Source organism: Osmerus eperlanus, chromosome 21, assembly GCF_963692335.1.
Source record: "Osmerus eperlanus chromosome 21, fOsmEpe2.1, whole genome shotgun sequence".
NCBI classification, from domain to species: Eukaryota; Metazoa; Chordata; class Actinopteri; order Osmeriformes; family Osmeridae; genus Osmerus; species Osmerus eperlanus.
Genome location: NC_085038.1, coordinates 4282552 through 4294135, shown reverse-complemented (window position 1 = coordinate 4294135; position 11584 = coordinate 4282552). Strand labels below are relative to the sequence as shown.

Here is an 11584-nt window from a genome sequence, read left to right as displayed (position 1 = left end):
GAGAACTCACTGCAACTTCTTACCACTAGAGGGCTCCACACTCTATTCATCACCCTTTTCTGCTCCACCCAGGGAAGTGGCCCTCTGGCCAGTAGATGGAAATATGCCCAGCTGCCTACGTATACACAAACTGATAGAACTCCATTGATAACCTTATCCAGTTTCACAACGTGCTGTTCGCAATCCAAAATAGTTGTTTATGACCTGAAACAGAGTTGACTGTGGAGGCTCTTTGTTGAGGGATGTGTAGGAATCACAGCCACACAAGCAGCAGCAGATGAAGGTCTTAGCGAGAAAGGTCAGGGTTCACCGGACACAAAACAAAGGTCCATTCTACTCTTCACCCAGGAAGCACATCTGAACCTTCCTTAACATAGTGACCTTTGACTTCTCGTGTCCTCGGAGGGAACAGAGTCAGTTGACCCCTGAGCACTGTAACTGAGACGAGAGGTCATCTCCGTGTTTGGGAGTCTGTAGGGAGAGTCCGTCTCCTCTGGCTTCTCAGGACCTTTGAGGTCGTGTGTGTGTGTGCTATTGTGTTTGTGTTCCTCTGAGTGTGTGTGTGTGTGTGTGTGTGTGTGTATGCTCTTATACGTAAGTTAATATATGTTTGTTGGTATATGTTCCTCTGTGTGTATGTGTTTATATGTGTTTGTGTGTGTGTGTGTGTGTGTGTGCTACTCTGCATGTGTTTATGTTTGTGGGTAGGTTTACCCCTGTGTGTGTGTGTGTGTGTGTGTGTGTGTGTGTGTGTGTGTGTGTGTGCGTGCGTGTGCGTGATATCAGATAGAGAGGGTAAAGCCTGGTCTGGGTGTCAGGAGCCTAGCTCCTCACCCTTCTCACATTTCACCCAGGAACGTCCTTCTGGGAACACGCTTGGTAAAATTAGTCCCACAACATCTCCAGAACCAGTATATAGTCCCTTGCAGGAGACCGGCTAGTCAGTTTTACAGGATTCCACAGTCAGATCAGCTGGTTCTAACATTCTGAAACAAATGCACACATTCTGGATCGTACAGTGCCAGCCCCTTACCATGGAACCATGACCACAGAGGAGAATCCGGAAGAATATAGTGATAACGAAAGCCTTGAGACATGGACCTGGGTAAGGCTGTCTGTGTGTGTGTCTGATACATCAGCTTTGTGTTAAACTTATAGACTTTGATGTGCTATCATTAGATCCTATGTTTAATCAATCAACCAACCTAGAAAAGCTAAACTAAAAATCTGGAATTCAAGCAAGAACACAGTTTTCTCTCTCTCAAGTGATCCCTTCAGCAGTTCATGAAATATTTGTAGATGATTTTAAAGACCAACTTCACAGTCCTGTAGTGCAGTCGGGAGGATCCCTTACAAGGGATCCTCCCTTATAAGGAGGTGGGCGGAGCCTGGGTCCGAAGAGAGTTGACTGAGGTCACTCCCCCCACAAGCTGTTACGCAACACTCAAAGTTGGGGACACCCTTTGTTGATTCCTGGAGTTCACTGGAGAGAGGGAGACAGAGAGAGAGAGAGAGAGAGAGAGAGAGAGAGAGAGAGAGAGAGAGTAGGAATCAATGGGGTTTATCAGCAATAGTTATTCAGTACACAGGATGTCTGCATGTGTTCATGTGTGTCTAGTATACACCTGTTTATGTGTGTGTGTGTGTGTGTGTGTGTGTGTGTGTGTGTGTGTGTGTGTGTGTGTGTGTGTTCTCAGTCAGTCAGGCCAGTCACGTTGGGGTAGTGTGATCTCTTGTTACTGCTCCCATGAAACACAGTGTCCCCAGTCTGTGGGAAACACAATAGGTGAGTGGTGGTAAACACCAAGCTTTCCCAGCGTTCTGGAATGTCTCAACACTCCATGCCGGGGGGGAGGGGCCAGCAGGGAGCTCATCATGAGCCCCTTAGCAGCTGCTCTCATTGGTCCAGAGAACCCATCCCAGTCGACTCCCCCCTGCCCCTCGTCTCCGTGGTGACGAAGTGAATGCATTCTTGACCCCAGAGTTCCGAGGGGGAGATTAGACTGAAAGGTCTTTTTTCTCTCTCTCTACCCTCTCTCACTTTTTCCCTCTCTTCTTCTTGTTCTCGCTCCGACTTGCTCATGCCAAAATTCTCTTCAGTTCTCTCACTCTTTCTCTCATTTTTTTGAGAGGTGGAACTACTATACTCACAAACACATGATAAATGTTCAAGATTTAAGTTGAAAATCACAGACCTTTAAAGTTCATGAGCTGGCTTTGTTGACTGACAACTTTAATTGCCAATAAACAATGACCATTAATTATAATCCCATCTAATGGCAAACTATTTTACTGTTGCTGGGAGAAGTTACTGTAGACCTGGGCTCACACCGAAACACACACACACCACACGAGGAATTCCTAGAAGCGCAGCACGTGCTGCTGTTTCTCCCGGGGTTCTGAGGTTCAGGTGTGCTCGCCAGATGCAGGGACACACTGTGACGAAACCTGTGGAGTCTCCGACAGGGCTGGAGAGGCCAGGACGCTCTGTCACTGCCAACCACAACCTGTCACCGGCATCACCTGTCCGCAATGTGGCTTGGCACCAGGCGTGCCAGCATGTGCCAGGACTTGTCTGTCAAACACACAGTGCACACTTGCACACAAGTACTGTGCATTTCCCCCTCATCCTCTCTGTGTTTCCTTAGGGTGCTAACCAGCCATGCATGCATATACCAAGGCCATATGTACAGACAAGTCCAGCCCCACCTAAGGTAAATGATAAACACTATCTGGAGAGAGAGTGAATTACTGTCAGTGTAGTAAAGACAGCCTTGGGCCTGAGGCAGATGGTTTATGAGCCTGTCACTGATTTGGAATGCACATTTACTTTTCCTATTCTTTTAGAAAAAGAATATAATGATTCCCATCAAAGTAGTGTAGGGAAGTTTGTGTAATATTAAACCGAACTAATAGTTTGAGGTCTTACTAAGAAAAGGATGTAAAATTGGCTACAACACTTGCTCGTGTTAAATCAACGCGCCGCCTCTCGGATTGGTGGGCCCCGATTGGACCGTTTACTTTCAGTGACGTAGAAATGGTAGACAATTTTTTCTGGGAGGACAGATATTCCCAGCGCTTTAAATACACTATGCAAGATCAGATGTCAGACGCGATTCAAGAGGTGTTACAATGTGTAAGCTTCCCAGCAGTTGAAATAAGACTATAAGTAAGTCGCAAAATCGAGACATCGGGACGATATTTTGATGGCTACGAGATATTGAAGCGAATTGCCTTCAATAATGTATGTATGAATTTTCTATGTGCAGCGCTCATATTTAGCGGGTTGTCTACACTTGTACTGTACCATTTGTAGGAATAGACAATGAAGGATATGTGCGGTCTTTTCAGCATGGGTTATAGCTTTATGTGTGGGAAACCATGCCAGCCATACACAAGCGGTAGAACCGGGCGGTTGTTTACATATTCTGACATCTGTTTTTTCTATATAGACTGACTTTGAGCAAAGCGACGTTTCACCGTTACTGTCCATGCAGTGTTCTACACCATATGTGTTTTTATTTTTAATTAGCTGGCATATTAATCGTATAATCATAAGATGCTTATATGATATATATCATATATAATTTCTGCGGGGCTAATCACATGCAAATCCTCTAAAAGGAAATCGATCATTTGAATGGGAATATGTGTTCGTGGATAGGCTATCTGTTTATTCCACATTGGCATGAATCATTGTAAACATGAGCATAGTAAACACGCAGTTCACCAGTCTCTAAGGATGAGGTCTGTAGCGGCTTCAGCCATTCACTGGTGACAAGTCAGCCGCCCGTGCTGTCAGACAGTCTTGGGATGGGTGAGTCGGTGCTGCTCACGTGACCCCTGTATGTCATTTGTGCTTGTGCGTGTGTGTGTGTGTGTCTGTGTGTGTGTGTGTGTGTGTGAGAGAGAGAGAGAGAGAGAGAGAGAGAGAGAGAGAGAGAGAGAGAGAGAGAGAGAGAGAGAGAGAGAGACAGAGACAGAGACAGAGACAGAGACAGAGATAGAAAGACAGAAATTGAAGGCAAATTTGTGTGGATGACCTCTTATATTCACTAACCCTATGAACCTAGTCCTGGATATCACCGGAAGGCGGAATTCTCAAGTACTATAATCAAGTACTGACATATCTGTAACATTAAGTGTCTATGTGCAGTTTGTGTTTGAGTGTGTAGCTGTAAGTGTGTATACACATGCATACTGTAAGTGTGTATACCATAAGTGTGCGTATCAGTGGACATGGTGGTTGTTTGTCTTTCCCTGTGATCCACCTGCAGTCCAGGGTAAGGGTAAGCAGTGCTTGTTTGTTTTGGTGCCCCCTGATTGGTGGGAAACCAGGAAGCAGGTTCATGTCCTTGAGGAGGAAACAGAGGAAGCCCTCCAGCTGAATGAGTTCCTGTGTGAACACGTGTGTTTGTGTACAGAAGGGGATGACCCCTGTGTTTTTTGTGTGCTTGGGTGCGTGTGTGTGTAGTCAATTATGTAACCACTCTTAAATGCCATGGTAGACAAGAGAGGAAGATAAAAAGGGTGATAAAAGAAGGAATGAAGAGAGACGAATATAGGAACTACAAAACCAGATATACTGTATGTATCTTATATTTACCTTTGGATATAAGATGAAGTAGGCAATACTTATGCATTCAGCCCTTGCTGTGTTATTCTACATATCTGTGTTATGACTCCAGGCCTAGTTGATATCTCCATAGGAGGCTCAGTATTACATGGGCGTGAGCTATCCGTTATATCATTAGGGTGAGGAACTTTCTGCCAATGGAACATCAAGCCATCTGTCTTGCACGCTGTGTCCTATTCTGTGTGTTTGTGTGTTGTGTGTGAACAGGACAGAGAGTGTGTTTGTGTGTGTGTATGTGTGTGCGAAGGAAAGTCTGTGTGTGTGTGTGTGTGTGTGCATGCAAAAGATGAGATTGTCTTTTGTGTGGGTGTGTGTCTTTATCAGTGTGTGCATCTGTGTGTTGGTGTGTATGTAGGTATATGTGCAGGCATGTCAGATGCTATGACTCAGGCTTTGCAGGTGTATCTCATCATAAACCTGTCCTGCCAGGGAGACACAGACACTTTCAGTCTATCCACCAGCTGTCAACACAAATTATTTGGACAAAGGTCAATAGGTCAGCTTGCTGTTGGTGGTCTGTGTTTGACAGTGATTCCCCTGAGGACAATCCCCAGAATGTTGTTACTGTAACTGGTTGACAGTTGGCCAGTTGAATGTCTGTTATTTATGGATGCTTAACAGCACATCACTAGATCTTCAAAAGTAGCTTAGTAGTTGCGAAATAGATACCTAATTCCTCAATACATTTTCAATGAGCAATTAGTGCATGTTAAACCATCATCCAATATCAGCAGTGATGCAGTTGATATTCTTTCTCTCTTCTTGATAGTTTAAACCTGTACAGACTCTGGAGACTATTCTAACTTAGTATGGCAGGATCTTTAGTGAGTTGGGTGCTGTGCGTGTCCCCTGGGTGTTAGGACAGGGTATTAGTGCCCATCTGTTCCTCACAGTGACTGGCATGGAATGCACATAAACCTCTATCTAAATGCCAGCACAACACGCTGCACTGTGTGCTGGCACGTGTGTGTGTGTGTGTGTGTGTGTGTGCGTGTGGAGTGCGTATGTGTGAGTGAGAAAACGAGAGGGAGGGAGAGAGACAAGTGTGTATTACTTTAGATAACAGTTCTAAAAGCCACCAGTGATGTGTCTGCATGTGTGTGTGTGTGTGTGTGTGTGTGTGTGTGTGTGTGTGTGTGTGTGTGTGTGTGTGTGTAGTTCTCAGAGGGAGAGCAGAGGTCCCAGGTCAAACTTCTTGGTATCTCCAGTCTCTTGATGCTCACAGCTCTCCTGTTGTTAAAGACTGTTGTAAAGATGTAAAAAAGCATTCAGTTAACTGTGTAATTGTTCTCCTTTCCCTCCCTTGTCCTTTCCTCTTTCTGCCCCTCAATTCTCACCTCCCCTGCTGCTCTTCCCCTATTCCTTTTCTCTTTCTCTCCCCCCACTTCTCCCCCTGCTACCCTCCCTCCCTCCCCAGTCTCAGACCATGAACTACGTGGGCCAGCTGGCGGGCCAGGTGTTTGTCCAGGTGAAGGAGCTGTACCGGGGCCTGAACCCTGCCACCCTCTCAGGCTGCATCGACGTGATCGTGGTGCGCCGGCCCGATGGCACGCTGCAGTGCTCCCCCTTCCACGTGCGCTTTGGCAAGATGGGGGTCTTCCACTCCAGAGAAAAACTGGTGAGGGGGTCAGGGGTATCAGGTGTGTGTCTGTGTGTGTGTCGGTGTGTGTGTTTGTGTCCGTGTGTAAATGGAGATCTAGGTAAAGGGGCATTGGGACAAAGGGCACTGGGTGGAGTGGTTCGACATCGGTGGAGGAAATGGAGAGAAGACATTGGAGAACATTTTTGTCATTAAAGAGAAAGAAAGAGAGAGTGAATGAATGAAAGACAGAAAAATATATTGAGATCAATGTGAAGAGATGTGCACCTGTGTGTAAGTGTAAGTCGCGTGTGTGTTCCAGGTGGACATAGAGATCAATGGGGAGCCAGTGAGTCTGCATATGAAGCTGGGGGAGAATGGAGAGGCCTTCTTTGTCAAGGAGACGGAAAACATGCTGGTATGAGACTAGCACAGACACACACACACACACATACAGTCAGGGCCACACTGTTACATACACACTAACCTCAACCACAGTCAGTGCCCCAAATCCTAAACCCAACACACACACACACAACTGCCCGAGTCCAAGTGTTCATATGAAGCAGTCATTAGAGTGTGTTCTATAATTCATGTGCTGAGATGTCAACATCAGCTCTAGGTTAACACATGAGTCATAGCTACAAGGAGGAGAGGAGAGAGGACAGAGGGATGGAGTTAGGAGGAGAGGGGAGAGGGGAGAGAGGGATGGAGCTAGGAGAAGAGGGGGGGAGAGGGATGGAGCTATGAGGAGAGGGGAGAGAGGGATGGAGCTAGGAGGGAGGGCGGGGAAAGAGGGATGAGGTTAGAAAGGAGAGGGGGTTAGGATGAGAGAAAAGGAGCAGTGGGTGAGATGGGTGGAAGGACTGATGAAGAGCAGAGGGAGGGAACGATTGGCTCTTTCCCCAGCACAGAATTAAAAAACAGCATTCATAATCTGCAGGCTCAGATGAACTGTCTGTCTGCCCACCCGCCTGCCTACTTGTTTGTCTGTGAGTGGGTGCTCTGGTCAGTCCCTGGTAAAGGCTTTACCAAAACAGTGCTCCAACTAGAAGCTTTGCATAACTAAGAGGATTTATTGTGTATTTACACACTGAGTGGCTCAATAATCTGTTGACTGTTTAATCTCTCTGCTGTTCATGTGCATGTGTGTGTGTTTGTGCATGTGTGTGTGTTTGTGTGTGTGTGTGTGTGTGTGTGTGTGTGCGTGCGTGTGTGTGTGACTCCGTATGGGTTTTAGACAGAAAGAGAGATGGCGGGGCCTTGTCCTCTCCTCTGCTCTCCTCTGCCTCCCCGCCCTGCCCCCTCCTAAACATAGCGTCCCCCTGTCACAGCCCCCCCACCCATCCTCTCTTCTTCCAAACTCAGAGGGGAAGAGCACAGGTCTATTTATGGAGTCAGAATTCCATGTTTCATATTCTGAACGCATAACACACGCAGCCCAGCTCTGGAGTCCGGCCCCTGGTACCGTGTTGCTACCGTGGTATTATAGTCTTCAACATGGCTTTACCGCACCGTTACCATGATGTTACCATGCCCCATGACTGTGGGGGGGGGGGGGGGGCAGGTCTGTGGTGGTGCTCGGATGATGAGATGGGACCTGGCATCTTCTCCTACTGACTGCTCTGCTTTTGCTCCAGATACACAGTAGCCCCCAGCCCATCTGGGGTCCTGTGGATGTTTGTTATTGTTCATACGCCATATAGTCTCTTCGAGCCATTAGTATATACCAACATGCATGTAAATATATGTCCCTTACTGTGCACACACACACACACACACATGCGTACACACACATACACACACACATGCGTACACACACGAATCAGTCTCATTGTACAGCTTTATCTGATCTAGTTCATTTCCTGTCCCGACAGGAAGTGATTCCCCCCTACCTGGTGACCTCACCAATCCTGTCTGAAAGGGCGGGGCTGATGGAGGCCCAGCTCGGGAGGGGCGTGTCCCGCAACACTGATCCCGCCCCCGGCACCTCTCTTCCTGTCCTGGGGTCCCAGCAGGAAGGAGGGATGATGAAGAAGAGGAGGAAGAGGAGGAGGAAGGTGCGGGGGGAGAGCGGGAGGAGGGAGGAGAGCGGGGAGTACTCTGACGAAGATGAAGACATGTTCACCATCGACATGAGCTCAGATGAGGAGAGGGAGGATGACAACATCAGGTAGGTGTGTGTGTGTGTCTGCATTTGGGTTGAGACTGAAAGACTAATGGAACACAGATCTGAAAGTCCATTTCAGTTACTCTTGCTGGGGACTCATCAGGAACCGAAAGATAGCAGCTTATGGGATTTCTTGTCCCTGCATGTGTGTGTTTGTCTGTGTGTGTGTGTGTGTGTGTGTGTGAGTGTGTGTGTATGAGTGTGTGTGTGTGTGTGTCTGTCCACATGTCTGTGCAAGAACTGCTCTGCTCCACTGCAGAGGTAAACAAGCTTCGTCAGCGGTCACAATGTTCTCTCTGAAATTGAAGAATCACAGCCAGTTCCTTGCGTGTGTGTGTGTGTGTGTGTGTGTGTGTGTGGAGGGGGGCTGGGGGGGGGCAGACAACACCATGTGTTCTTTGGCCTCTATGTCCACCTCTTGCTGTTTTGAGAGAAACGGGACACACACACACACTTCTGCGAATGCATACCAGTACACATACACACGCCCAAGTCCCTTGTGACTGCAGATTCCTATCGATGAGTGACAGAGCTGTAGTGTTTGTCTAGTTTTCCTGTGACTGGAGTTAAAAGAACACTCAAGCTGCTTCATTCTGAATGTTACGGACACAAATTAATGGGCAGACTGGGGTATTTGTGTGTGTTTCAGAATTTGTGTACGTGTGTATGGGTGTGTGTCTCTCAGTGTGTGTATGGGTGTGTGTCTCTCAGTGTGTGTATGGGTGTGTGTGTGTGTCATGCATGTCTGACGTGTGTGTTTGTGTTGCAGATCCTCCAAGGCTGCCATGCAGAGCAGCAGACGTTCCTCCTTCCTCCGCTCAGAACCAGAGTGGACCCGCTCCCAGAGGTAGCGCCCCGCTTCCACACACCACAGCTTCTTTATTCATGTGTTCCAGTAATGACAGAAGAACCAGACCCCCGAACCATTCCTGTGACCTGTGTAACTCTCTCTCTCTCTCTCTCTCTCTCTCTCTCTCTCTCTCTCTCTCTCTCTCTCTCTCTCTCCAGCACCATGGTAGAGCAGATGTGCTCTCTCTCTTTGCCTCCCTCCGGTGGTCTCTCCATCTCCTGTCCACAGCAGACGTCTCTCTTTCCATCCTCGATCAGGTAGACAACCTCCTCCTCCCCCCTCTATCTCTCTCTCTTTTTCTCTCTCCTTCTCCCTCTGTTCTCTCACATAGACAGTTTGATAGTTTTTGCTTCAACCTTCATCCATATTATCTGTTGACTAATTGTAAATGTTGCCATTGTCTGTTGCATAGCATTGCCAATGACTCCCACACCTCCATGCCGAGGAGCGAGACGGAGCTGGCCAATCAGGGCAGAGACAACCCTGAGATGTTGTGGGCCTGGGGAGAGCTGCCACATGCTGCACAGGTAGGAGGGAGGGAGGGAGGGAGAATAGAGGGATGATATATGTCTTAAACTGTGCGTCACACTAATTTCTCCTTCTTTCTCTCCTTCTGTCTCCTCCAGCCCTCTCTCCTCCCTCCCTCTCACAGTACAGACCCCGCTGGTTCCACTATGGCTCCTGTCTCCATCCGTGTGTCTGACAGCACACACTTCAGGACCATCTCTGGAGACCAGGCCCCCCCAGACACTGGCCCCCACTCCCTCACCCTCACTGTGCCCCAGCTCAGGGACACCAGTCCGGGGGCTGGGGCTGGGGCTGGGCGGGAGATGGAGTGTGTGAGTGCGGCCTGCAGAGAAGTGGAGGGGGCCACAGCTGCCCGTCTGCTTCCTGTCCTGGAGGGGGGGGGCAACAGGGGGAGCCCAGTCAGACCCACAGACTCTCCCTCCAAGAAGAACGGTATGGTACCTTTCAACCCCGCCTCCTTTGTCATATGAATGTATTTGGAATACCCGAATGAATTATGAATGAAACACGTGAAGAACTCAGTGTTGACAATGAATGACTCAATCTTCTTGAGCACTGTTTCTGTAATAAATATTTATGTGTGTATGTATTTGTGTGTGTGTGTTTGTGTGTAGACAAGAGGAGCCGCCACCTGGGATCTGATGGGATCTACTTGGATGACATCACTGATCTGGAGCCGGAGGTGGCTGCTCTCTACTTCCCCAAGAGGTGATGACACACACACACATGCACAGACACACATACACACACACAAACACACACACACACACACACATGCACACACACACACATGCACAGACACACATACAGACATACCCTACACACACACACATGCACAGACACACACATGCACAGACACACACATGCACAGACACACACATGCACAGACACACATACAGACATACCCTACACACACACACATGCACAGACACACACATGCACAGACACACATACAGACATACCCTACACACACACACATGCACAGACACACACATGCACAGACACACACATGCACAGACACACACATGCACAGACACACATACAGACATACCCTACACACACACACATGCACAGACACACATACAGACATACCCTACACACACACACATGCACAGACACACATACAGACATACCCTACACGCACACAAACAGACTACAGGAACTACCATGCTGTAAGCAAAAGCTCCAGTGTAGTGGCACACCTGACTGAGCGTGACCCTGACCCCCAGTGACGGGGGCAGCAGCTCCGTGAAGGTGGGGTCAGAGATGGGCGTGCGGAGCGCCAGCCAATCACCTCAGTCCTTAGCCGGCAGCGGAGTGGACAGCGGCGTGGACAGCTTGTCTGACCAGATAGGAGACCTGCCCAACATCGCCATCTCCCTGTGCGGAGGACTCACTGACAACAGAGAGATAACTGCAGGTGAACACACTGGCCGCGTCTCAACACTTACAGGGATGTGGAGGAGTTGGAATCACTGGTAACTTTGACTCTTTCGATGTTGCTCCTTGTGGATCCTGTCTGACAGTGTTTTATTTCCTGTGTCTCTGTCTCTCTGTGGGTCTGACTGCCTGTCTACCAGTCCAGTTCCAGGAGAGAGCTATCTCCTACCAGCAATTCTCAGAGAATCCGTCCATCATCGATGACCCAAACCTGGTGGTGAAGATTGGAACCAAGTAAGTACTCTTGGTTCAAAAGGGTTCTTAATGTGACTACCTACTTCCTGTGTTTGGTGTGTACAAAACACCACATTACTTGCATTCTGGAATGCGTTTTTTCTCCCAATCGAATTATCATCAATCACATATCGATCGGTTGTGTAA

At 48.2% G+C, this 11584-nt stretch overlaps 1 protein-coding gene across 1 annotated transcript in view; it reads left to right on the top strand.

The window, feature by feature from the left end:
• The first annotated feature begins 935 nt into the window (after nucleotides 1-935).
• The window catches only part of lpin1a (lipin 1a), a 17672-nt gene continuing 7023 nt past the window's right edge, over nucleotides 936-11584 (top strand). Inside the window, exons 1-11 of the mRNA XM_062447710.1 lie at nucleotides 936-1105; nucleotides 6054-6254; nucleotides 6538-6633; nucleotides 8093-8388; nucleotides 9155-9232; nucleotides 9394-9492; nucleotides 9648-9762; nucleotides 9862-10195; nucleotides 10378-10471; nucleotides 10993-11183; nucleotides 11344-11437. Coding sequence (XP_062303694.1) covers nucleotides 1043-1105; nucleotides 6054-6254; nucleotides 6538-6633; nucleotides 8093-8388; nucleotides 9155-9232; nucleotides 9394-9492; nucleotides 9648-9762; nucleotides 9862-10195; nucleotides 10378-10471; nucleotides 10993-11183; nucleotides 11344-11437 — 1661 coding nt within the window. The 5' untranslated portion in view covers nucleotides 936-1042. The remainder of the gene's footprint in view (nucleotides 1106-6053; nucleotides 6255-6537; nucleotides 6634-8092; nucleotides 8389-9154; nucleotides 9233-9393; nucleotides 9493-9647; nucleotides 9763-9861; nucleotides 10196-10377; nucleotides 10472-10992; nucleotides 11184-11343; nucleotides 11438-11584) is intronic.